At 45.8% G+C, this 27,254-nt stretch overlaps 2 protein-coding genes across 8 annotated transcripts in view; one reads left to right on the top strand and one right to left on the bottom strand.

The window, feature by feature from the left end:
* CDK8 (cyclin dependent kinase 8) overlaps positions 1-6,347 on the bottom strand; it is a gene marked incomplete at its 5' end in the record, with an annotated part of 72,488 nt that extends 66,141 nt beyond the window's left edge. For both annotated transcript variants that reach the window (XM_084291147.1, XM_084291148.1), the window contains one exon: positions 6,220-6,347. In XM_084291147.1, the coding sequence (XP_084147273.1) occupies positions 6,220-6,347 (128 nt within the window). The remainder of the gene's footprint in view (positions 1-6,219) is intronic.
* A 3,513-nt stretch (positions 6,348-9,860) lies between these two features.
* Positions 9,861-17,808, top strand: RNF6 (ring finger protein 6). 6 transcript variants are annotated; one of them, XM_084306565.1, is made up of 4 exons: positions 9,861-10,009; positions 13,398-13,610; positions 14,174-14,266; positions 14,975-17,808. In XM_084306565.1, exons 1-4 carry the CDS (start codon positions 9,895-9,897, stop codon positions 16,708-16,710), a joined length of 2,157 nt encoding a protein of 718 aa, XP_084162691.1. In that variant the 5' UTR covers positions 9,861-9,894; the 3' UTR covers positions 16,711-17,808. The 6 variants fall into 6 exon arrangements, with proteins under 6 accessions (XP_084162691.1, XP_084162690.1, XP_084162694.1 ...); XM_084306564.1 differs by having other exon boundaries at positions 14,174-14,281; XM_084306568.1 differs by lacking the exon at positions 9,861-10,009 and adding an exon at positions 10,649-10,777 and having other exon boundaries at positions 14,174-14,281.
* Positions 17,809-27,254: the final 9,446 nt, after the last annotated feature.

Here is a 27,254-nt window from a genome sequence, read left to right as displayed (position 1 = left end):
CGCTGTCCTGGAGCCCGGCAGGCAGAGCTTTCTCCATTTCTCTTCCCATGCTCCGTACTTTGCACAGTAGCTCCGTGAGAACAACACGGGTCACGAAACCTGATTTTCATAGGCTTCAGTGGGGGATAATCCAGTGTCTGTAATTGCAAGCACACCTGCAGCAAGGCCCCTCCCTTGCAGGACGAGGTCCTGGCTTTCCCAGGAACCACATCCAGGCCAGAAACACAAGGGGCAATCAGGGGATTGAGCGCAATCCTGAGCCCTTTGTAGGCCGAGCTCCCAGTTGCACACAGTATTCACACACCCAGTAATGAATCGAGGCTTTTTTTTTTTACTGCAATTCTCAAGTGTCCTTTATTCAAATGTCAACATCTTGTACACAAGGTGTTAGAGGCACACAGAACGGAGCACTCCCAGAAAAACAGGCAGATTGTTCCAGTGACCTTTAGCTGTGTGCTTCCACGTTCGCAGAACAGGCGCGGGTTTTTTTCCAAGCCTGACTTGAATTTTGGATGTTTTGGCTACCAGCTGTACTTGAGAAAAATCACTGTGTTCTCCTGAACGTTTTGTCCTTTCAAGAACATCTCTGCAGCTTTAATCCTGATTTGGAGACTTCCTCCTGCAAATCCGGAGGTAAGCACACCACGCTTCGCCCCGCCACCACTTACCAGTGAGGCTTTTATTCACAACAAAGACAAGGATCTTCATGCTCCTGCCTCAGCCTCATTACCTTATTTAAACAAACTTAGATAAAAATGTCTGTATTGAACCTTGAAGGGCATTTCTAAGGCTTAATTTAACAGAGGGAAGTGAACTGATTCACACCATCCACATCAAATCCGAGTCCACATCTCGGAGTATTTATGATGTTACCAACCTGCTCCTCGCTGTTTCCAGCAGCCGGTCGCACATCGACTCCATGCAGCAACCCTGAGCTCGCTCAGTGTCAGAGTTAGGTTCTGAGCGAGGCTGCCGCCCCGGGCCCCTTTGTGTGGTCGGGTTTGATCTTGATTTGCGAGCTGTGCTTTCCGCAGAGCCCTTATCGCAGGCGCCAGCGACCACAAGCTGTACTGCTTAGAACAAGCCAAGTCCTACAGGCGGATATTCACCCACCCCAGGTCGCTCTTTTAGAACCTGCCCCGGCCAGAAAGGCTCCTGCAGATGCAAGAGAGGCACGAAAGGCTCACCACAGTCCCTTCAGTGTTATTAAGCTCGATCAGATGTCAAGAAACGCTTTCTCAGGGTCTGCTTTCAGCCTGTTCACTACAGAACTGCTGCTACTCAGGGAATCACCTGCGCTGCGCTTACTTACAGTGTTGGGTTTTTTTTTGGGTTGTTCCTGGGGTTTTTCCATAATTCCTGTTGGGCTGCTCAGAACCCAGCAGCTGGGAGTGAGCTGAAGGATTTGTCTTCCCGCTCCCACAGCCAGATTCCTGACTCACCTCTCCCTCCCCGTTCATTCCCTGAGGCAGAGCCTCAGATGTTGCTCTACGGGTAACTGACTGAAGGCTGTCCTAGGGGCTGAAGTCTCTTCATTTTTATTCCTGCCTTACAGCCTCTGTGGTAGAGCTCCTCAGATTTCAGGTAATAAAGGTTCTCAGTTGTTTTGTTGTATTTATTTATTTTAACTTCTAAGAGTCTTAAAACATGGGAATCAAAGAAGAGCTAGATCAAGCACACCACCTCATCATTTCTCCAAGAGCATCCTTCTCCAGGAAATGCACCTCCTCCACAACCAGCACCCTCAGCTATCCCCTATTCCCTCACAAGAAACCAAGCGCAGCAGTACACGGCCACATTATTTACATTTTGTATTGTTCTCATTCCTAATCCAGGAAAAAGCAGATACAGATCTGCTGTTCTGTAACAGCTCCCACACCCTCCTTGCCAATGGCTTCAGGTAGCAATGAAACATCCCCTGGAGGCTGTGCCAGCTCCACCTTCGCGTGGGTTCCCCAAATGAATCAGGACATCGGGGACAAGAAGGACTCAGGTAGCAGGCTGCTCAACTGACCTCAGAGCCCTGGAGCCACCTGCCAGGGAGAGAAGGGCAGGAAGCAGATGGAAAATGAGTTAGGAGAGCACTTCACAAGAAAAACTAAGGAGCCCAAGACACCGTGCAGCACAGTGCACGTCTCATTATACAGATAAGAGTTTAATTAGGAGCTTTCTAACGACTGTGGTAACGGATCCAGAAGAGACTCGGGGCACACACTTTACCAAGGTAACCTGGACATGTCACGGGGGCACCACCAGCCTTCGGCACCCCCGAATTCTGCGCTGCTCGTCGTGGAGGCAGCAGCCAGGAGCTCGCGTGCCGGCCGCGGCTCTCACCGCACGCACAACAGGCATCAGCTGCTGCTGCAGGGAGCTGGGGCTGGCACACCGCAGCACACAGATACAACCACAGACAAAAAAGGATGTCTGGAGAGCAGAAGATGAGCTGTTCGGCAGGTTATACCAAAAACAAAGAGTGTGAACTTCATGGCACAACTCCTCGATGCGGGGAGAAGCGAGAAGCTCTAAGTCTTGACCTGTTACTGCACTTCTTGTGAGCTAATTCCCCCTCTGGCCTCTTTATTGCACTCCCAAACTCCTCCTTCCTCTTGCTAGAAATCAGTTGTGATAACAATTCTGTTGATACAACCTGGAACAGGCTTAAACTCTTCCAGTGTCAACCTTATGAAAGGCCAAGAGCTTCTGAAAGCAAAATCCCTCAAGCAACCAAAGGCTCTCGACTCCTCTGCACTTCCCCTTTGACAACAGGTTGCACAGTTTTTCTATGTTGGATTATTTTTATTTTTTTTTTTTTTACTGTTCAGAAAAAAATTGTTCAAATTCTATGAAACAAGAGTGGCATCACCACCTCTTACCCAAACTGTTGGTTATTTTATACGACTTAGCTTCCACGTTAGCTTCCAGTAACGCACTGGGGGCTATCGCTCCAGTCTGAGATCTTCAATTATATCATTTTTTGGCTGTTGTAATTAAAGAGCTAGACGTTGCCTAAGAGCGACGCTCAATAGCTTCTTACTCTCATCCAAACCACAGCCGATAAGCAGAAAAAAAAAATAAAGAATATTTGGCAGTGCTCCAAATCACCACCGAAACCAGCATCCCTGCTCGACTTCAGACTGCAGCTGCCTGCTGAAAACTGAAGGGGAAGCAAGGGAAAATACGGTGCAAGATCAATCCCATGACACGAGACGCCGCTTAGGTATCAGCTCGCTGCCACTGGCACAGAAAGCAGAGCCTGACAGCGCAGCAAAGTGCCTGCCGCGGGTGCTGGAGCAGGCAGGGAGCCCACGCTTCCCCTGCGAGCCCTCTAGCGTCCCACCGCTTTGGTGCACCGAGGCAAATACCTGGGAGCCGGTTCCTGATCAACTTTGGAGGAGCCTGATCTGGTCAATTAAATAAGCAAAGCCCTTCACGTCTCCGTGACAGCCCAACAGGCTTAAAAAATGCGGGTGTATTTTTCTGTTCCTGCGTAAGTCAAACAGGTAGCTTTAAAACCAGGGCTGAGCAACATTTTTAAGCACCCAGGAGGCACACAAAGCAGATTTTTTTGCAGGAAGTAACTGGAGTTCTCTAGACAATAAAAGTGAATTGCCCCAGCGCCACCAGACACAAGAGGATCGGTTTCTTGATCCAAAGTCTGGTGCCTTCTCCTGTCCCTTGCTGCTCTAACACCATCCTGGCTCGACCTAACACCAGCCTGCTGCAGGTCCTGCACGGATCGGAGAGGCAGCGCTGCTCGACACAAAGCCAGGAAGGCTCTCTTCAGCCACAGAGACAACAAACTTCCTAACAGAAGGAACTGGAGTGAAAAGTGGAGAACCACATGCAGTTTTGCCATGGGCAAGGCACCACGCGGAGCTCGGCTGTAACACTGAGGCTGGTGAGGGCCAACAGGGTCAGGCACTGGGCCTGAATACCTACCAAACACGCGTGGAACTGCGCCTGGAGATCCCCTTTGGATGTTCTCAACACACTAAGCCCAGCCCAAAGCCCTGTTTCATGGTGAAGGGCACAGCACGGCTGCAGCTGTTGTGTCAGCAGGGCCAAAAGCTGGGCCATGCCCTCATCAGGTCACCCACAAACTCTCTGCTCCTTTTAAAAGCATTCTCAGTGCCTGAAGATGCAGTGGCTGCCTGCCTGTCCCCAAAAGACCCCCCTGTAGCTCAGAGGACATCCAGTTACCTTCCTAGGGCTAGGACATGTAACCTGGATCCTCATCACCAAGAGCTTTTGGACATAGATTCACACAAACAGCACTACTCAAACACAGTTCTCCTCTGTAATTGTTCTTTCATTGCACATCCACAAGCAGAATGTCACTTCAGAAAGAGCAGGTTTGGTATTTCCAACAAAACATTCGCAGTCCTGAGGTACAACTTCAAAAGTACCCTGAAACATGTGATGCGTTTTAACAGTCATGGAACTTGGTTATTTTAAATAAGATTTAGAATTATATAATGCAGTTCAAGGCAAATGCACATCTTCACAGGAAAAAAAAACATGCGAGTTCAAGCAGAAGACAGCAAACAGCTTAAGGCATGGAGAAAGTTGGAGCTGCGTGAGCTCGACCAACCGAGGGGGTTGTTTATTCCTCCGGCAGCATGAAACGTTTGGGGGGTGTTTAAACAGCGCTGTCTGGCATGTAACAACGCACAAGCGGGGTACTCTACCTTTCACACACCCACTGCTGCAACAGGCACATTATCAGGAAACTGAACTGCTAGTCTGGGTTTGCTTTTGCAATCTCTTTTTGATACGGGAATCAAAATGGAATCTTTTACCTCGAGCCTAATTCCAGCCATTCGATTCAGCATCACCTATCCGCAGCTATAGCATAAGCCATAAAAACACCCACAGATATCTACGTCTTAAATGTTTCAGAGATTGTCTGAAGGCATATTTCAGAGAGAGTTTGCAGATATTTGGCAGGGAAATGAGAAGTGCCAGGGAAAGGGGCAGGAAAGGAAGCACTAAGGGAACAATATGGCAAAAAAAAAAAAAAAGGAGACAGTAATTGCAGCTCAGCAGTCTGCTGTTAAAGTGGTGTTAAACACCGTATCTTGATTCCCCCACCCTCCTGGAGAGAGAGGATTTAAAAATCACATGCGCTTGGAGAACACAAGAAATTCTGCTTCAAATCCCCCTCTAATTCTCCTTTTGAAGCACACGATCCCATTTCCCTGGAATTTCTGGAAATAACACCACCGCCACCACCAACTCCGACCACGCTCTCCCTCCCATCGCCAAGCAGACCGATAATTTTGCCGAATGAAATAAATAAGAAATCAGACGAGTTGGGGAGCGACTGCTGTACGCAGCCTGCAGGATTCCGAGGCAACCCGTGCGAGCAGCAGCGGTTAGCTGACTCATAGCAGCAAGCCCAATTCACGCCGAAATAACTGCGCTGCGATGAATATCAGCAGATGAGATAAGCCGCAGCCGGTCCCGCTGCAGACAACGGCTCGAGCACTGCTGGAGAGAAAGCTTCAGAGAAAGAAGCTGCTCCCATTTCCAGCGAGAAGTTAAAGCAGGCTGCGGGCAGCTATTTACTGAAGGTAGAAATGACACCCAGACTTCCCAAAGAGGCTTTCTTTCACTTGCCGCCAGGCTCCCTGGAGTAACGGGTGGATGCAGCCCAGGATTTAGGACCTGTTAGCACAGCCCCTGCCTCCCCGGTTTCTTTTGCTTCCCACTCGCTATTGTTCTGGTGCCATGTCAGGGATTAGTGGGAGCTGGCTGACAGTTCGCCCTGTCTTTCTCTACAGGATTCGCACAGAGAAATTTGTTTGCTCCAGTCTGTGCTAAGCAGTGCCACAAATAACGATCCCTGAACGCATCCGAGAGCCCTGCAAGGACCAGCAGCCTGCGGCTCCAGCAGCAGCCGGCAGGAACACCTAAAATGGTGCCTACAAGTGATAACCCAGAGAGGAAAGCCCCATAAAAGAAAAAAAAGGAGCCGCTCCCCGCTCTGCAAAGCGGGGCTGAGCACTTTAAGCTCTCCTCGCTCCCCCAGCGCCCCTCCAGCCGGGGATGCGAGCCACAAAAGCCGTCGGCACACGGAGGGGACGGGACGGGAAGGGCCGGGCTGGGAGGGACCGAAGGGACCCCAGAGGGGGCACGGGGTGAGAAATGGGGCGGAGGGAGCACGGAACTGGGGGGGGAGGGGGGGGGAGAAGGGGAGAGACACGGCTCCTCACTCACCCGTCCTTGCGCTTGGCTTTGTAGACGTGCCCGTAGGTGCCCCTGCCCACCTTGCAGCCCTCGTACTCGAAGAGGTCCTCCACTCGCTCCCGCTCGCCGGTCAGCTTCACCTTGAAGTCATAGTCCATCTTCGGCGCCCCCCCCCCCACAGCCACCACCACACCGGGCAGCAGCCGCTGCCCCCCCCCACACAGACAGCCGCGCACCCCCCGCCCCCCCGGCAGCAGGACGAGGACGAGGAGGAGGAGGAGGAAGACGACGAAAAGGAGGAGGAGGAGGAGGAGGAGGAGGAGGAGGAGGAGGAGGAGGAGGAGGAGGAGGAGGAGGAGGAGGAGGAGGAAGGCCCCGGGCCGCCCCCCGCCTCCCTCCCCAGCCCCGCTCCCCGCCCGCCCGGCGGCACCCAGCCGGTCTCTCCCCCGGCGGAATACGGCCGCGGCGCCTGACGGCACTGTCGCAAAGCGGCGTCGCAAAACCCCCGCCGCGGAGCCGCCGCCGCCTCCTCCTGCTCCCCGCCCGCCCGCCGGCCGCGTGGAAGGCGCCGGGGCCCCGCCCCCTCGCCCGGCCCGGCATGCCTTGCGGCGCGGGGGATGCTGGGAAGTGTAGTGCGGTGTGTGGGGAGGGCACAGCGCGGCGCGGGGCATGACGGGAGTGGTAGTCCCGGCGGCGGGAGCGCGGGGCGCGCTGGGAAATGTAGTCCTCAGAGAATGAAGGGAGCTCAGCAAGAGCTGAGGGCAGGGGCCGCCTTCTCTGCAAAATGTTCATTTTTTTCGTTAGTCTTCCCTGCCAGCTGCGTTAAATGCCACTCACAACTAATACATAAATCCATTTGCTGCTGCGTTGCTCTGTTTGCACAGACTTTTTAGTTTGGGGCTCCTTCCCAGGTCCCTCACGGGCTCTTCCTATCAACCAATACTCAATCACACGTCCCCATGCCACCAGAATGTCCACTTTGTTGGTCTTTCTTTTTTCTTTTTCCCCCTTTTTCTGTGTGTAAAGAAAAACAATCATCCTGGCACAGTGTGAACATCTTCTGGAAACCTTGCAGCTGCTAATGTGCAGATGTGTCAGCAGAACACTGGCAGCATTTAGGAGCGCAGTTTACTTAAAGCTGAAGTGCTGCTCCTGCAAACAGTTTGGTTTGTAAAGTGAAGTATTCTGCATTTTGCACTTAACTTTAGCGTTGATCCGACTAGTGAAGTGTCCTAGATTCTGGCAGGAGTGCAAGTTACCAACAAGCATCCACCCGTTCTTTGGATCCAGGTCCGGTATAGCGCAGAGTTGTGTTAGAATGCAGTGGGACATCAGCTTGCCAGATGCGTGACCATCTTCAGTAGCTCTCTGTGTGGTTGCTTTATGCTCCTGAAGAAGCCAGAGAATCAGTTCTAAAGGATCTTGACAGATGTTTAAAATTCTGCCTAGGTTACTTCCCCTTCGTCTTCTCCTTCTTCTCCTTCTCCTTCTTCTTCTTGAAAAGAGACTTACTGTAGGAAAAGAAACCCCAATATTTAATATTGTTTTATTGTTTTATATTATTTCAACAAACTGCATCATAGGAAGGGATCTCTGGAAGTTTGCCAATTCAATATCTTTCTTAAAACAGGGTTACTCTTAAATTCAGGTTGCCTGAGGCTCTGTCTTGAAAACCTTCATGGAGGGAAATTCCACAGCCTCTCCAGACCTGACTGTCCTCAGGGTGAAAATTCTTGTCCTTATACCTACCCTAAACATCCCTTCTTTCAAATGTATGGCAACAGTCTCTCCTCCTGCTGTGCACTTGGGCAAAAAGCCTGGCCCTGTCTTCTTTGCCAGTGCTGGCAGGCTGCCCCTTCTCCCAGCAGAACAAGCCCTGGTGCCCACAGCCTCCCACATGGACGTGCTCCAGCCCATGACCGTCTTGGTGCTCACTGCTCAGCTCCCAAAATATTGGCAGCTTACCAATATTTTTCAGTATCGATATTGTTCCACTGAAGACCCCCAACCCAGGCACTGTATTATTAAGTTATGTATTAAAAGGTTCTACTTACATATGTAATAAATCTAATAAGGTTACTTTCTAAAGGAATTAAAAGACTGAACAATCAAATTAAAGAAGACTTTCAGAATTTACTTTGAAAAAAAAAAAATAGTAATTGCCTGAGGTTTGCTGCCCTCTAAAGGCTACCTTTATTATTATTGCAGAGGCAGTATTTTATTGTGGAAAGTATCCCTACAGTGCAATAATAATAATAATCGAGGAAAGAAAGATCTACTGTTGTTATTTTTGCGCTATGTGGCATAAAATAAGCAAATACTGCATGTAGTTATACTGTACTGTTGTGAAGCATGAATATAAAATGAACAGAGAATTCTGCACTGTAGGGAAGGTCAGTAGAAAAAGTCGAAAAAGGAGTATTTCAGTAGAAGCTTTGACTAAGGATATATGAGTTTACTCATCTATTTTCCTAAAATATATTATAACCTTCTTCTGGATGAGCAGTCCGTATATGGGCTTGATAGAAGTGAAGTTTTTGTGTTTGACTGTGATTGCTAAGCATCAGACTATGAGAGAAAAAGATTTTAATAACAAGGTAAAGGAAATTTGTGGGAATAAACCATTTTTTTTTCTCTAAGAGAGCCAGGCACTACTTTGTACACAAGGCAGGTACTCTGGCTTTTATTACCAGAGTAAAATTGGTGCTCAGGAAAGACTATTTTAATTATGCCAGGCCAGAGAAATCATAGTATAATGTGGTAATCTCTAATTATGCCTGGTGTGGCAAGGAACCTGAATAACAACAAGGGTTTCATTTGTTTTATACACGCAATATAAAGGAGTGGCCCCATGCATAGCCTCAGTGCTAAAAATTTCCCCCCCATGCACTATCAATTTGTCTGGTGGAAGTCAGTTACTGGCACAAAAGAAGGGTAAACTAACGAGAAAACTAAATGTAGACTGTCTGTAAACCCTTTTCTCAACCAGAATAAATAAATCCTGGAGTTTGTCGTTAAAATGGGGAGCAGAGGTTATCGTCCTGGACACCAGAGTCTCACTCTTCCCCTCACCTCATGCATTACAGAGGGGTCGGTTTTACATCAAGAGCAGTGGCATAACAAATATCCACACTTCGTGTATTTCTGAAAGGAAATTTGAACAAAATTATCAGCAGTTTGGATACCCTAGGAAGGAGGCGCTTTTACAGAGCTAAGGTATCCTTGCGAAATCCTCTCCTTTTGCTAACAGTTCCTACGAGTTGTGAAATGCGCCTGTCGGGAGCAATCTGCAGAAGCAACTCAGAAGGGAAAGTTTGTGTACAAAACTTTTTTTTTTTTTTTTTTTTTTTTTGTGGAAAGTTTGTGTACGCTGTCAGCATCGTGTGGGATTTGTAAAGGGGTTTGCAACTGGTGTGAAAAATTTACACGGCTCTACGCTTCGAGTGGGGGAGTGCGGAGAACAAGGCAGGGAATGAAAAAAAAATAAATAAATAAAAATGAAGAAGTGAGAAAAAAATACATATTTATTGAGAATGTATGAAGGGATATGCTTGAGGGGGAGACGCTGCAGGACCAGGCGAGGCTCCTGAGCCGCCGCCGCCACCCCCCTTCCCCTCAGGGCTCTCCTCACAGCCCCGCCCCGCGCGCGCCCCGCCCGTTGGCCCCAACGGCCGCGGCGCGCGCCCGGGCCGTGCCGTGCCGCGCATGCGCAGGGCGGCGCTGGGCGGAGCGGGGCCGGGCTCGGAACCTGCGCGTCGCGGCTGCCGGCAGCCGCCCGGACCGCAATCGGGGCTGGAGCGCGCCGCCCGCACAGCGACGGGTCGGTTGTGAGGAGGGAGTTTTATTTTATTTTATTTTATTTTATTTACCTGTTTTTCAGCGTTTTTACCTCATTTTCTTTCCCGGCCGGGAGGGGAGGGGGAGAACGCGGAGCGGGGCCGGGCTGTGAGGGCTGCCCGGCCGCACGCAGCCCCGGCACCCCCTTGGCCGGGCCCTGCTGGGCACCGTTGGAGGCCGGCCGGGCCCGGCGGCCGTTAGCGGCGGTTGGTGGCGGTTGGTGGCGGTTGGGGGGGGGGGAGTTAGAACGCGGGGGGAGGGGGCGCAGCGGCAGGGCCCGCGGCCTACCGCGCCCCGCCGCCATTGGCCGGCGGCCGGCAGGCGGCCCGCTGATTGGCCGTGGGAGCTGTCAATCACCGCGCGCGGCGCCTCCCCTCCCTCAGGCGGCCGGGCCGGGGGTCGCCGCCCGCCGCCCCCTGAGGCACCGACCCGGGGGGGGGGGGGAGGGGTCGGTGCCTCACGGCGCTGCCGCTCTGTCTGTCTGTCTGTCCGTCTGTCCGGCCTCACGCAGGGGCTGGTGGGTCCTCTCTGTCTCTTTTCTCCCCCTTTTTTTTTTTTTTTTGTTCCGATTCGGTGAGATCATCTCGCCCGGAGGCTGGAGTGTGACAGAAATGCTAAGTGGCGCCGCCGGTTCCCTCGTCTAAACGCGCTTGTCGTCCTTGCTTGCAGCCGGTAGCCTTGCGGGAAATGGATGCCCGAGGGAGGTGGGGACAGGAACCCGCGGAAGGGGGCCAAAACCTGAAAGCCTAAGGTATATGGAGCTTAGGTAAAAACGAACGTGTGTCCTAGCAAGTGCGCTGAAGTAGCTGTCAATTAAGGGGTAAAAGAGTCTCAGGCTAAATGTTCCACCAAACGTGAACTGTTGCAGTGTGACACCTGTTTCTTTGCAATGCAAGAGTAATTCCGAGTCATGAAGGCCTTTCAATTCCACATTTTTACACCTTACCACTGAGAACCCTTCAGCTCGTCAATACTCTGAGTATCTTGAGTGCCAGAGCATTTCATTATGGTGCTCTTGATACCCTGCAAATTTCAATACCCTAAAATACTTCAAGGGCCAAAGCACTTCGTTTTGATGTTTGATAATAATAACGATGGGTAGTGGATGCCATGCAAACAGATGGGACAACCGAACACTTCACACTTCTTATCGTTTCTAAGTGAGTCATTTAAAGAGTGTGACTAATCGCCCTACCATACAGTTGTCAACAAAGCAGTATTTTTTTTCTACCACCCACGAAAACTGAGGAAGAGGTTTCCAGGTTTTGTATGGATGCAAAATGAAAAGTGAAGAGCCTCTTTTGAGCAACAGTTGGAATGTAGATTGAGGGAGACGGCATGCAATGGGCTTCTCATCTCTAGAACTTAGGACTGTTCTGTGCAGCACGTGGTGATACATCCAGGAAGTCAGTTAACTTACTGGTAGGGCAAACAGCAGCACTTACTGTCAGGCTTTCATCTAAATAACAGCTTAAAATGAATTTTATCTGTCCTCTTCCCCTTTTCTGTTTATCTCAAGTTGTAAGTCATTAAGAGCAGAGGCACTTTCTGTAATGTTTGGTGCAGGATGGGTTGGGCATTTTCCTGACAACAGCCAAGAGTTGGTGCCATCAGGATGATGATAATGCTCTGACCGCGTGCTGAGTGGCGGGAGGAGACAATTGCATTTGCTTTGAGGAAACCACGGTAATAAGAGCTGGCTGAGAAATCGGTGTTTCAGAGTGTGATAGGAGAAGTGACCTGATTTGAATGTAGCCACGAACAGAAGTCAGCGATTACTTAGCTTGTGAGGTTGAGCAAAGAGAGAGAGAGTAAGTTAACAGCCCCCACAAACATTACCGGAATAGAAAAAGTCTTGAAAGGGAGATACTCAGATGTGACTTTAAGTTAAATGAGTTAAGGAGCTAGGAGAGAAGTATTACGTACTTTGAAGTGCAGTACTGGATGCAGGAGAGAGGTGAATGACAAATCTGGTTGGGAAGGGACGTTTGCAAGCACAGTTACCTGCAGTGGGGGGAAAAGTAGCGTTTGGGATGGAAAATGAGGAGATGAAGGATGCATCAGAATGGATCCGCAAGAGAATGTAAGCAAGGTACATTAAATGTGTGCTGATGTCTGCTCGTGGCAAATACATTTCCTGATTCTTCATGTCTGTTGGCAGCATTGACAAAGATTCACTCTGTACTGAATATGTCTAATAGTTAGGTGGTTTGGTCTGTTTGTTGGCTCATGAGCTTTCCTGGGAAGACTAATTACTGAGTGGGAGTGTGCTGAGATTGCTGCTCTGTGTTTCCCCATTTAATGCTTGGAGAGAGTTGGATATGTGGGTCAACTCACACCTCCCCCCCAGAAAGCAAACAAAGAAGCATGTAACCAATAACAACTTCTCTGCAGTAAATGGAATGGTGCTATCTGGTGAGTCTTTTGGCCAGGCGACCTCTTTAGGAGTGATCTGCTCTGTCGGTTGTCTACCTCAGCAGGTGTTACAGGTGACTGTAAAAATCTGAAGCCCTGTTGAAAGGATGAGGCTTTGCTCTCTCTTAAACTGAATACCAAAGGACAGGTTTTCTTCAGGTAGTTCTCAAGTGGCCTAGAATTGAGTCATAAGCAGAGAGAGCAAAGCAATCAGGAGGGATGATGCCTCTTCCTGCTCCTAGGATGCTGGCTGGCTGTGCCTTCTCAGGGCATGGCCACGCTGGTTCAGTGCTCAGAAGATCTGTGGGTAAGCACAGCCTTTATTCTCCCACACCACTTTTCTGGAGATGTGTGTTCCTTTGTTAGCTAATCCCCAGATTAAAGATGGCAGGGTACAAGTAATGTCAGAATGTCACAGGAATAATTTCCATCAAAAATGTATCTGTAGGCTTTGTGCTAAGGGCGTGGTGGTAGCGACTGAGATAATGCTGTAGTCTCACGTGCTTATCAGTAAATGTTTCGAGCGGAAGATAGGCTTCTCCAAAGCAGTAACTGTGGTTGTCAGAAGTTGCACTGAATAATCACAGAGCAGTGTTTTCAGTGATATTTTAGCCTCTAAAATACTACACGCTGCTGTTGTATTTCCCTCAGGAGAGGGGAAACAGATTGTTACCCTTTGATTTCCTATAATATCCTTACTTGGCTAAAAATAAGTTTGACTCTGCTATTGTATTTTAAAGTTGGTGTACCAACTGGTGTGCCTTTTCAATAGGAAAAAGGGACTTCTGGCTGTCTCTGTGCAAGTTAGCAGCAAAGTACTCGCACAAAGTGATTCATCTTAACCATCTTTAGCTATGTATTAATAAACTAACTTAATTGAAAATGCTGGGAACTTTGTAAATTTGGTAAATTCCTACCTTAATAATTCTGCAGTCTAACCTTCCGATTTTGTGCAGGACAACCTGGCATTCCCATTATGGATCGCTCTCGGCACCGTGCAGGGAACGGCAATGAGCAGGCGTCTTCACGAGAGCACAGCTACGGCGAGGATGAGAGGCAGCGGCAGCGGGAGCGCCTCAGCAGGGAGGAAGCCTATTACCAGTTCATCAATGAGCTCAACGAAGAAGACTACAGGCTGATGAGAGACCGCAACCTGCTCGGCACTCCTGGTAAGATGGGGGTGTCCTCAGCAGAGAAATTGTAATGTGAAGTAATGCTGCTGTCATCAGGCACTGCATGTGCTTGTACAACTTCAGTAGCCTGACAGCTGTTCTTTTTGTAGAAAAGGGGGAAAATCTTACATTTCTGTTTAAAATTAATGATAGCCAATAAAAGTTAACTTAAATAAGATACTCAAGCTGGAAGAAAAATAGAACTTTCTCAAGCACAAAACCTCTGTCTTGGTGATATCCAAGCCCAAGTAATTAACTTCTGGTGAACTAAAGTAGCTGTTCATCCGTGCTGTTTTTTTTGGGCTTCTGAGTTGCTGGAAGCCAGTGTGCTCTTGGCAACACATTCAGTATCCACACACCTCCCCTTCTTTGTACTTGCTTCCTCTGTTATCTGTTCACCTGTCTTCCAATTTCACGCTGGTGCTCTGTAAATTTAATTAATTTTACCTAGTTTCTGAAGATTTTTCTTCAAGATAGAAAACACCGTTACTTCTTCATGGCTGTGTTGAGCCAATAAGTGTCTTATCTAACGGCATTATCAAAATGTAAATTTTTTTCAGGGGAAATAACAGCAGAAGAGTTGCAGCAACGTTTGGAGGGGGCTAAGGAGCGTCTGGCATCACAGGCTGATCTGGAAAACAGAGAAGGTGAAGGTAGAGCTGTTGGAGGTAAACAGACTTCGTTTGTACGTTTGTGTAGTACGTGATGTGTAAATACTATTCTGTATGGATGTTTATGGAAATGCTGGCCAACTTCAGAACCAGCCATTTCATGTTTTTTTACCCATTCTGCCTCAGTGAAATGTTCTCCAATTAAGAGAGATTTTGTAGAGATGGAAAATGAACTTAGAATCAGTTCTCATGAAATATTTCCACGTGAGCCACAGATTGGTTTCTCCTCTTTTTCTGGTTTGCCTTTGGTAGTAAATCTAAGAGCACAGAAATAATTTTCACTTTTAATTCTTAAAAGGTTTTATTGTATGTTAGAGGAGTTAGAACTGAAAAGAAATTAATGGGACAACTGTTATCCTCTGTGCTGATTTTTGTTCTGTGTCTGTTTGTTTTAACAGTGAGGTTGGTATTATGTATGCTGTCCTTATTTCCCAGCAGTATTGGCTTAATTTTTTGGCCAATTTGTCAGATTTAGGAAAGGAATAGTCAACTCAGGGGGAAGAGGGAATATACCAAACACTTTATTTATACAGCATATTTTCAGCAAAATGATATTAGCCGTAGAAAGGCGGCTGTCCTGCTAGTGTAACATCGCTGAAGTTGGGGCTCAGCAAGCATAGAGGATTTGGAATGCATCATTGTGTGTTGAGCACAGTTGTATGAACATTTACGATTCTTTGTTTCTCTCAGATTCTGACGTTCTTGGAGAAAACTCAAATGGCGATTCTTTGCTGGAATGGCTGAACACGTTTCGTCGCACAGGCAACGCCACTCGCAGTGGACAGAGTGGGAACCAAACCTGGAGAGCTGTGAGTCGAACAAATCCAAACAGTGGGGAATTTCGATTTAGTCTTGAAATCAACATAAATCATGAGCACAACAGTTTTGAAACTGCTGGTGAAGAGTACGTGGGTATAGATAGTAGCAGGGTGTATTTAGAAAGAAGACATCAAAGAGCTGTCAGTCCCATAACCACACGAACGAGGAGCAGGACTGCGAGGGAGGCCAACAGTGAGACTTCAGGCACTGCGAGGACCAGGTCTTTAAGAAGTTCTGTGGCGCAGAGCTCCGAAGCAGCCTCGCACCCAGTCTCAGGGAGGCTCAGGAGTAGAACGAGGGAGTTGGCAGGCCTTCACCAAACCAGTGCTACACGTAATAATTCTACAGCTGCTGGCGAGCAGAGAGAAACGCCAGAAAGAGGTCCTTCAGCAGGAGTCACAAGAGGCAGATCTAGAACTAACGTTCGGATGAATTCAAACCAAAGACTGGAAATTCTGCGGTTGAGATCTACTCTGAGTAGTCGAAGCCGCTCCCCACTGCAAAGGCAAGGTGACGCTGCTCGTTCTGAGGAACACGGGCAGAGACAGGATAGAAATACACAGCAAGCCACCAGAACCAGAAGACAAACAGCACAGCTTTCTACGCAGCCTGCCGAAGAACAAGCAAGAGGTGCTGCTCAGACTCCTCAGGTTTCCAGTGCAGCCCCGTCCTTGGGTATAACTTTAGAGGAGGAGGAATCTAGTAGGCCGGTTGCTGCTGTTAGAAGGCATCCAACAATTACACTAGATCTTCAGGTGAGAAGAATTCGGCCTGGAGAAAACCGAGATCGGGACAGTATTGCTAGCAGGACTCGTTCTAGAGTAGGAATGGCAGAAAACACAGTTACCTTTGAAAGTGACAGTGGGGGATTTCGGCGCACGATATCGCGATCAGAACGTGCGGGTATTCGAACCTACGTTAGCACTATACGGATACCTCTTCGCCGGATTTCAGAAACCGGCCTTGGTGAACCTTCATCGGTGGCCCTTCGATCGATCCTTAGGCAGATTATGACCGGTTTTGGAGAACTGAGTTCTTTAATGGAAACTGAATCTAACTCAGAAATGCAAAGAGGCGGCCATCACTTACCAGATGTACACGCGGAGCAGAATAACTCCGGTGCAGCCAACAGCGGCAGTGATCCAAGTGAGTTTTCTTCTAGGAATGGGCACGCAGCAGAAGGTGGGAGCGAAACAAACGGACAGAGCGATGATGTTCAGCACTACGGCCGCAGCAATGAAAACCAAGATAGCAGGCAGTCTCAAGATGCTAACAACCTAGTGGAAAATGGAACGCTGCCCATTCTTCGTCTCGCCCACTTCTTCCTGCTGAACGAAGATGACGAAGACGAGCGTTTAAGAGGTTTAACCAAAGAGCAGATTGACAATCTTTCCACGCGGAATTATGGGGATATTCACACTGAAGATGAAATAAGTAAAACGTGTAGTGTTTGCATTAATGAATACGTAACAGGAAATAAGCTAAGGCAGTTACCTTGCATGCATGAGTTTCATATTCATTGTATTGATCGCTGGCTTTCTGAAAACTCCACTTGCCCGATTTGTCGGCAGCCTGTTTTGGGGTCTAACGCCACAGACAACGGCTAAAACGATTTATACTGCTCAGTATTCAAGGGTTTACTTCTGCTCTATTTCTGATGAGCCAGATCAAATGAGTTGACTTGCATAGGGGTCCATTTGTGTGGGGAGTTTTGTTAGGTTTCTTTAAAAATAATAGGAAACTTGTCTAAATCTAGCAATGTAAATACTATTTTTCTCCAAGTGCAGATCTAGGAGTACACATAGAACCAAATGATATCGGTAAAGTTTATATTTTTTTAGGTAATTTTGTTATGCTAAGCACTTTTGTAAATACAGAAATGCAATAGTTAATCAGTCCTGCTTAATGTATGTTTTTTTTAACAGTGTAATGGACTCACTTTATTTAGATGACAAATTGTTTCACACAGACCTACCACTGTGTTGAAAAATTAGAGTCTAAATAGCCATCCATTAGCTTTTTGTTCTAAGAACAATTTCTTTTACAGAGAGTCTCTTGCTGGATATGTTTGCTAAAGATATTTAAGTTACTTGAAGTGCTCATTTTAATATACAATATATTTTTTTTAACATTGAAATATCCTTTCCAAAAAACTTGCCAATTTGGTTCTATTTAAAATTTTTATGGCAATTTTTGCATGTGGTTTTACACAATGCTTAACGCTGACAAGTTCATACTCAAAAGCGGAGGGGTTAGTGACGTTATAAAATGTACATAATTAAATGCTGTCTTTGACAATCGCCGTCTTTTCAGTACAGACAGCAGTCAAATCAGTGACAATTCCAAGAGGGTCTGTCTTACTCAACACGATATTTGCTCAAGGAATAAATGAGCACCGAGGATGTCATTTTACTCTTCCAAATTACTCAATATTCATGTTGGTTTTTTTTGACTGCCTTAGTTTAAAGAGGGAAATAATTCCTTAACCATTATATTGTCTACAATATGCATGTTTTGTGCATCCTACTCAGAAAAAAAAAAACAAACAAAACAAAGGCTTGAAGTGTTTTTGTACAGAATTTTAAGGTACATGTATTACTAGTCCTCTTAAAACATGTCTGAGGACCAAATGGCAAAAGACACTAAAAAAGACAAAATAAGCTTCCCTTAAAGTTCCCAGATTACTGTATAATTAGATATTAAACTTTATACCAATAACTTATAAAGAAATAAAGTTACAAAATAAATAACGGAGGCTTTGTGTGAATTACTCTTGAGCCATATCCTGTCAATTGATAACAAGACTTAGTCCTTGGACTGCCTTGACAAGACACACTTCAGTTACAACATGTCGTCATGACAACGTTGAAGGGAAACGAAATGGTACAATCCCATCTTAATCTATGTCCTTTTCAGTTTTGCACATGAAAAGCTTGTGTTAGAAGCCCCACAGATTTGAGGTGCTTTTCTATTCCTAAAAGTAGTTCTAAGAAATTTCTTCAGAGATTTAAATGAGCTTAAGGATATTAGTAAGATCTCTTCTGATGTGATTTCGACTGCTAATTATTAGTAATGTTAACACCTTTCTTAAGTGCCTCCTTAGCAATATTAAAAAGTGAGGAGACTGAAATGTTATTATCAGAACTACTTTTTTTTTTTTTTTTTCTTTTTTCCTGTTACGGACAGTGTGTAAATGCGTGGGTGCCTTCTGATACTTCCTTTTCTCTGTATGGTTTTCCTTTATATTTGATAGCTCCCTCACTCAGGTCCCACATCTGTAGAAACCGGCCTTTGACTTGCTGATGCCTTGCTGACTGGTTCTTTCCAAGACGTTTTGAAGTTAAATCCCTTACTGTGGGGAATATATATAAATACAGCTTTTGTTTGTTTGTTTGTTTGTTTGTTTTTAACTAACTAGTTGGAATTTTGCTTACCTGCTCACTAATGCCCTACAGGTTAGAGGGAGGATGCACATGGCTTCTTTCATTAAGATGGGATTTCATTGTGTAATGGTGAGAGCAAGATTTCTGATACAGTTCGGGACAGGATACCTGTAACTGAGCTACAGGTGGGGAATATTCAAATGAACGGTTAGTTTTCCATAGAAATCATGGGCTACTGGGTAGGCAGGATGAAGTCTTCCATGCTATATTGCTGTCCTGCTGCACATGAGCTATCTAGTATTTACCCTTGACCTCATCTGAATGGGTGTCATTTGCTCATCATCTTCCTTCCCCAGCAAATTGTGTGGGTAGGGCCAAATAAAGCCTCAGCGGTTCAGTCTGGCATTGGCTTCTGTTGCTGGTATTCCTGTGGCGTTCCTTCAGTTCTCCGCTCCCACCCCCAAATACTATTTTACCTCCTCAGCGGTTTGTGGGTTCCTCAATCCGAGCCATCTGTGGGTTCAAGGGCTTGCTTTGTTCATTTATTTTCCATGCAATTCCTAGCAGTTTTCAACCCCATCAGTGTTCTTGATCCCTGCAGCTTCCCATTGCAGAGTTAGAGTTTCTGGTATGAAAAGTTTTTTGGTTTAATACCTTTTACTTTTTAAGACTCCTAGTTCTTGTATTTTAAGATGCAATGTCACCAAAAATAACATCTCCCTTTTCATTTTGCTAGTTGGAATTTTATAGATGTCTGCTTTATCCCCTTCTCCGCTATTGTAATTTATTTTTAACTTAGGAGACCTAATTTATCTCTTTCTACATAGAAGCTATTCTTTATTTGTAACTATTCCTGTTGCTCTTTAATAATGGGAGGACTAATACTCATGCAGTGTTCCAGACGTGGATGCAGTAAGCATTATGTGGTGATCCAATAACACCTTTTATCCCCTCTGCGGCCTTCTGAATAATTCCTACTGCTCTGTTTTTGATGTTGATAGCTGCTCAACACTGAGCTGGTATCTTAACAAGTCATGCAAAAAGATTCACAATTTCTTTTCTGAATGCTGATTGCTACTCTTGAACTGATTGTTGCATGCTGGTTTTATGTACTATAGTGTGCAGGTTTCTTTTTTTCCCTCTTGGATTATTTTGTTTTGTGTAAGTCAGATTTCCTCTACCCTTTCGTCATCCTGGGCACCATACCTTCTGTGATTTGTCCTTGCTTTTAGTACCACATTAATTCTGTACTGTTTGCAGATTCTATCACACACTCTTTGTTTCTTTTCCTGGTCCCTTATACACGCGCTAAATATCACAGGTATTTCCACTAGCAGTGCCTTCTAGTTCAAAGGTTAACCGTTTATTTATAGCTGTTTAATCAGTAAACTTGTGATTTATTTTTTTTTTTAATGAAAGAGTAGAAGTAAATGTATGAAGAACTTTGGACAATAAATATGTAATTATCCTTAAGGTGCTACCTGTTGAGAACTTGAAATCCAGGTAAAGCACCCTCAGATGGAAGTTTGTGTGTTCATTATTAAATCCTGGTAGGTATCCCTGATTTCCATCCCATGAGGTGATCCAATAGCATGTTTTACCCTTTGCAAGCGGCTGAGGAGAGGAATAATACTTGCTTATTTCTCATATTTCGTGTAAAGGTGCAATAGCCTTTGCCTGTATCTTTTTTCACGGGTTTGGATATTTAAATACAGCTTTATAAATGTCATTAAAAAGTCATGTCATGTTATTAAAAGAGAAAAAAAAGGATATGCAAATTAGGACAGTGACATGACACTTCGGCTACTCAAGTTTGTGCATCAAAGTATTATTGTGCATCATTCATTTTCCAGAGCAACATCCAGTTCGTGTTGTGGTCTGCTATCACCAGAACGGCCTGAGGACAGGCGCTAAAGCAAGAGCATATAAAGAACACGGGGACCACTCACTTAGCTCTTAGCTTCATCATTTTTGCAGTATCAGTCAATGTTTGAGTAACTTTAAAAACTTAACATTTCAAAGTAGCCCATGATAGGTTTATTTTTCAAAGAGCTTTTGTTCACAGGTGCATTAAAGGTGCAGGTGCCTGGAAAATGGATGGAATACAGGTGTTTGAAATTCAGTTTGTTACCTGAATGCAGAAAATCAACATTTTCTGTCATCTGACATTTCCAGCATTATCCAAAATGTAGTTTTGAAAACCAGTTCTGACACAATACTGGGTTTTAGGATCCAATATTTGTACCTGAGTTTTCTTTAGTCTTTTCTACCAAACGCAACAGTGAAGACAAATGTTCAAATTCTGGAATGCCACAGGTTTTTGTTCTTTTTTTTTTTTTTCTTTCTTTTCTTCCCCACTAAGACAAATCCACTAAGACGAATGATCCAACAATCCACTGTGTTCCTTTCCTCTTAAAATTCAGCATATTCAATAATTTGCTGTGGACATTTTAATCTAGTTGGGATGTGAAAGTCAACTAAAAGCTTTTTCCTCGGTGAAGTTCTCAGTTTTTATGGCAGCATCCATTAAGCACATTCTTCTCCCTGTTTAAAGTAATGCTTCAGCTACCGTTGAACTGTATTTGTCACCCTTGCTGAGCTCCTCTTCAGGAAGGTTCTTTGTGCTTGTTGAACATGTTGTGGCACGGCGTATTTGTTCCTGGCTTCCTACGTCTTTTGCTGGAGGCAGCAGGAGCCGGACACTTCCCAGCCCTGTTCCTGTGTCACAGCAACCAGTCTGCTCGAGGCTGTGCAAAATTAACAGTACTCAGTACCGGAAGCCTCAAAAATTCATATTCTCCTGTATTTATTGTCTAGTACGGAAGGTGTGATGTGTATGTGCTAATGGCTCCACGCTCACTTTTCTTGCAGCATTTCCAGCACCAGCTGGTGTGAGTGATTGCCCTGTTGGACTGATGCTGCGCTTCTCAGGCTTGTGATTTAGAGAGCATGTGATGATTTGGTGACCTGTCCATTCCTGCCTGTCAATTAATGCAAGGTTAGCTCTTTTTGCTATAAAAACATCCACTGGAAAGTATGTGCAGCCACATATTGTGTGTTACCTGGCTGGCAGTGCAAAGCTGCCAGCCCAGAGAGAGCACTGTGGTGCTGAGGTGTGCTAGGAGGTGGCCGGGCTTGGTTCAAACTTCAAGAGGAAAGGGATGCAGGAGGATGGTGAGAAACCAGCCGCGGTAAGGAACGGGTGAGAGTGGAGCTAAAAGCCCGCCCTGAGGCAGAGGGGTCACTAGCTCTCTGCTACCCAGAGTTCCTGTACGAAAGAAAGCTCAAACAATACAGATGGATTTATCTCTAGTGGCTTTCTTCCAGCCAGTGTGGGGATAGCAGCAGCAGTGAGAACGGGAAACTCTCTTTGGCCTTGCAGGCAGGTGCCTACCTGTTGTAAGTGACAAGAATCCTCTTTTGCTATGCGCTGACAACGCTTATTCATCAAGTCATAAGCTGACAGCAGAGCCATGTTTGCACATTCTGTGTCTGTCGTCGTAGTCAGAGAGATTGTGCCCGGTTCTGTGAAATGGGTGGCCAGAGATCTTTGCAGCCAGCTCGTTAATCTTGCTGTGAAGGTTAAAGTACGAGGAAGATCTTGTATAAGACTACAAAAATAATAGTAACTTGACATTTAGTGAATGCACTGGATTTACTTGAAGACTTAGAGTTACCTGCGGTCACGGGTAGTAGGTGCTCAAATGTTGGAGTTGTGAAGTTGAGTAGGACCAAGCTGGGACACGTGAGAAGGGAGGCTGCCTGTGCCAACACAGCTTGGCTTTCTAGTGCTCCTCCATGCTTCCATTATTTCTCAGCACAAATGGGCCTCCCTCAGAGCACCAAGCTCACTTACTGAGCTGCTGTCACATCTTTCCTCATCTTTTGTTCTTGGACTCTGAGTCTTTTACTGGATGCTTTTAAATCCCTGTCTTTAAGGGAAGAATTTACTTCTTCATAAGTCAATTTGTGATGCTTTTTGCTCATGGTCATTTCCTCAATATATTTGAGAGATGAATCTGCCTTGTACTTAGAAATATTTCCTACCATCTATCTCCGTTTTTCTTCATTATTTTTAATGAGCATTATTTCTCCAGCCTACTGTCTTCTATTCAGAAATTTAATAGGGTATGGTTTACATAAACGTAATTGTATGGCAAGACAGAAAGCTAAAAATAAAGAAATGTTAAAGATGAACAGCATCGTATCCTCAAACTATAAAAAATACCTTCTAAGCCATCTTTGGTTAATATCTAATAGACGTTTTCTGTTGCTCATCTGCTTCAGGATACACAGCTATTCATACTGGCATCAGCCTGGGCTTACCTCGGGAAGGAGTAAGATGTTAAGTGACTTGTATCGTTGAAATTAAGAAAAGTAATTTTAGTTCTGTGGAAATAAATAGAAAATCATGGGCAGAAGCTTTAAAAATAACAATTTGTTTCAATTGAAATATTAAATTCAGGTCAACTGGCCGTGCTAATCCAGAACATGTCTAGAAAGCCTTAAATCTGAAAATAACTCAGAGCTGAATTGGACAAGAATGTTGAAAAGATACAGAGGACTTGCAGGCTAAGTTAATCAGTTTTTCCATTTCTTACATGTATTATGTTGTCAGTGACTTTCCAGCTGCTATTCTGGCCCTGTATGCCTCCCTAATAGCCTCTCCTTTAATAATACATAAACTAGAAATGGATTCCTTTGTTACAAAATCATTGCAAACTAGGCAGAAGTGCTTTAATTTCTTCCTATTCCTCAGACACTTTCCATCTTCCTTTTCTTTTCTTTCAGTATTAATTAAATCTTTTTCTATACCTGCAACCATTTACAAGGGGTTTTTTCATTCTTTCTTCTTAGGAGCAGACTATTTCTGCAAAGCTTGTTCCTCTGGCACTACTGCAAAGTTCATGTGAGTCATTTACATGTCTAGAAAAAGGGAAATGATCAGGGATCATAGGCACATCCCTGCTAATTTTCATAGTTTTTCAGGTTTATTGAACGCATGGTATCCCAGAATAGCTCCGAAACTAAAATAAGGGGATCACGTTTTCATGTCCCAGTACGTCCGGGGCATATTAGATCCATTTCAGCAATGTCTGTTTATCATCAGAAACCAGAAAAGCAACAGAGAACTGTGAGGCCAGAGGTACAACGTGTAGGTGCTGTGCTGTGACCGGAGAGGTTTGTCACACACCCTGATCTGAACCTAACCAAAGAAGTTACACCTGGTGCGCTGGAGTCGCGGTGATGGGTTGCTCGACCTCTCTGGGTTTGGCTCAGCGTCAGGTGTTCATTCTCTTCATGTTTTAAGGTTTTTACAAATACAAAGAGGGAATTCGTTCATTGGATGTTTGGTGGTCTGATATATGATTAGTATAAATTTAAATTTTTGATCTAAAAACAGTAGCAATGGAAAATAGAACAGGAAATATGATAGGTTATCAGGTGGGCTTTGGTATCGGGTTTCTTGCTAAGGCACAGGCACGGTTAAATCATGGTAATGGAAGTGCAGCAGCAAGGTTTGGCTTAGATCTGGTGTCAGCATGGTTGGGTTTGCAAAGCTGAGCAGAATCGCACAGCCCAGGTCTATTAACAGAAGGCAGAGTGCTAAACTATGAAAAATAAACGTGTAAGAGTGTAAAGAAAGGAATCACAGGCATGTATACGAGGAGAATTTTCTGGAGTTATTGGCACCAAAACAAAGTTATTGGACCAAAAAAAAGTAGATGGGACCTTCAGACAACTGGGAGAAGCCTCGTGTTCACAGGCCCTGGTCCCACAGGGGACTTGAACCGTGCTGACACCTGCTGCAAGATCCTCACAGCAGGGCACAAGCTGTCCAGGAGATTTCTGGATTATCGTCTCACAAATGATTGAGAGTACTCATGCCGGTTTCCTCAGTGCCCCGGAGTGCATCCCATTAAAATTTAAGGATTATTTCTTTCCATATACACCACTGAAACCAGACAGTGGCATCACGTTTATTGAGTTTGTAGGGTTTGCCAGTTTGTGAAGAGGCTTTGAGACCTGGCTCACCTTTTGAGCACACTGATCATGCATCACGAGGCATGAAAGACAAATGAAAGACCAAGATTTTAAAGGAGAGAGGAGGTGAGTGGCAGAAAGCTCTGTTAATGGTATCCAGTCACACGATGTGGCTGTGACAATGAAGCCGTGCGTACCCAGCTTTCATCAGAGCAGCACGTGCAGCAGAAGAAATGGGCAAGCCAACAGTGCTGTGCTCGGAGATAAGTCCTTAATGAAGTGTACCCTTGGCTCTCCTGAGATGCCGTGCAGCTGATCTGATTTCAGCCTGTACACAGAAGCCATCAGCAAGAGGTGAGCTCTGCCTGGCGTCCTGCAGCCTTCCTGCAGCCTGCTCTGGGGGGAACGGGCTTAGCCCAACATTTGGAGACGCAGGCTACCTCAAAGCAACATTTATTTTATTTCCCCTCCGTTTACACAGGTCTTTGACCAGTTAAAATAAGACCCGGAGCAGGTTCGGCACCTACAAACTCCGTGCGAGCTGCTCCTTTCCATTCACGCTCACTCCAGAAGGTGTTTATCCCACTGCTAAATTTATCTGCAGTGTAATGTAAATTGCCTGAAGTGCAAGCATCAAACATAGACATAAAACAAAACAAACACAGCTTTGTTTTTCTTCTACAGGTTGAACAGCTATAGTGGGGGATCGCTTCATCCCATTATTGTTAGCAGCCCTTTGTAAAGGCCATTTGACCCCTACAGTTGGGGTTCTTATCCTGAGTCAAGTGGGACAGAAATATCACTTACTGCTACTTCCAAAAAAAGCTTCAATTTTTGTGTTGGACCTCTCTGTCCCATCTTGAGTATTAAGCTTTCACCTAGGGCAGTCCCATTAAAATATATTTCCTTATGCAACATCATTTCCACTGTGCTGAGCATTTGCACGTATCTTACACACCCTGTAAGCTATTTTTATAGCTCACACAGCTCCGAGCCACATTAGTAATGGCTCATTCCTTTACCTTCAAGCGTGTGTGCTCAGGAAAGTGCACCACATTGCTATTTTAGTAGTGAGGTCTTGCCCTTAGCTGAGTGAGTGATGCATGAACAGAGCGGTTGGGTTGCTGTTACTATTCCTCTGGCTGCTTTTGCACACAGTTGATTTCTTTCCTTCAGTGGACATACAAAGAACTGTTCCGCCTGTACAGAAAGAACAGAAACACCGCTGTGTGTGAGCAGAGTTAGCATGGAGTTGGGGGATGGATGTGTAGCAGTTAACTTGGGTATACACGCAGTGAGAATGAAGAACCGTGTTACTTCTTGCCTAGCACTCTGTCTGTGTGCATATACGTGTGCCTATGCACACACACGTAAATTCCCTTCTTGGAGGTGCTCAAGGCCAGGCTGGATGGGGCTTTGGGTAACCTGGTGTGGTGGGAGGTGTCCCTGCCCATGGCAGGGGGGTGGAACTGGGTGGGCTTTAAGGCCCCTTCCAACCCAAACCTTTCTGTGATTCTACGATACACATACATAAATTGAACTCTGTAGGAAAAAAAAAAGGGGGGGGGGAATGCAAGTATAATGGTGTAATGATTAAGGTAGAAGTATCAGTTATCTGGGTATCCGATCAGTCTTTCAGATGGGCTACTTCATAAGTATGTAGGCACTGTCCCCACTGCCACAGCAGCTGAGACCTCCTCCTTTTTAGATTGTTTAAATTCCATTTCCTTTTTTCCCTTTTTTTTTTTTTTTTTTTTTTTTTTGTGTGTGTGTGTGTGAAAGTTTCTGCTCAGAAGTGGAAACCTGAGTTTAGGGTTATTTCGCCAACAGGCTCCTAAAATGTACGCTGTGATTTATTTTATTTTGGTTTGGTTTTGAGGCATCTCCCAGTCCGCAGACTCCGAAAACTCTCTTTGCGCGTACTCAGACCTCAATCACTGGTTCTGCCCTCCCAGCTGATCCCAATCCCTCACTTCCCCTTATCCCTTGTGTCCCTACCGTGCCTGGACCCATCGCAGGCCCCGATTCCCCTTCCTGCCCTGCTGCTGCCGTGCCCCGGGACGGGCTTGGGGCCTGGAGCTGTCCGCGGTGCTGCACCGGGACCAGTCTTGGATGGTGCACAGCACAGAATCACAGACTCACAGAATTTCTAGGTTGGAAGAGACCTCAAGATCATCGAGTCCAACCTCCAACCTAACGCTAACAGTCCCCACTAAACCATATCCCTAAGCTCTACATCTAAACGTCTTTTGAAGACTTCCAGGGATGGTGACTCCACCACTTCCCTGGGCAGCCTGTTCCAGTGTCTAACAACCCTTTTGGTAAAGAAGGTCTTCCTAACATCCAACCTAAAACTCCCCTGGCGCAACTTACACATCACATCCCATCACATCCCATCACGCTGTGGTCACGTAGCCAGCTCTCTGGCACCTTGCCTTTGCGCATGGACCTGAGTGAAAATAATGGAAATACTCCTCATGCACTGTGAGTACTGCCTACATTCTGCAAATGTATCTTAAACTTACCTTTATCGAGCTTTTCATTTCTTCAGCATTATTCTTCTTTGCTTAAAATAACCATTTTTTTCTTCATTATTAGGAAATTACTAACTTGGTTCACTAAAAGCTGGGGAAACCTCTGTGGTCTGCTGTGCAAAGCATTTGAAAGGTTTGCTCTACACGCAGCCTTCTGACAATTGCCAGCCTGAAGAATTCCTTCTGTGAACACTGTTATCGTGGAATAAAATGACTTGATCTGATTTCACTCACTGTATTTTGAATGCA

This window comes from Netta rufina (genome assembly GCF_964035555.1).
Source record: "Netta rufina genome assembly, chromosome: 1".
In the NCBI taxonomy this organism is placed as follows: domain Eukaryota; kingdom Metazoa; phylum Chordata; class Aves; order Anseriformes; family Anatidae; genus Netta; species Netta rufina.
The sequence above is the reverse complement of the archived record's forward strand: the minus strand, read 5'-3'. Positions and strand labels throughout refer to the sequence as shown.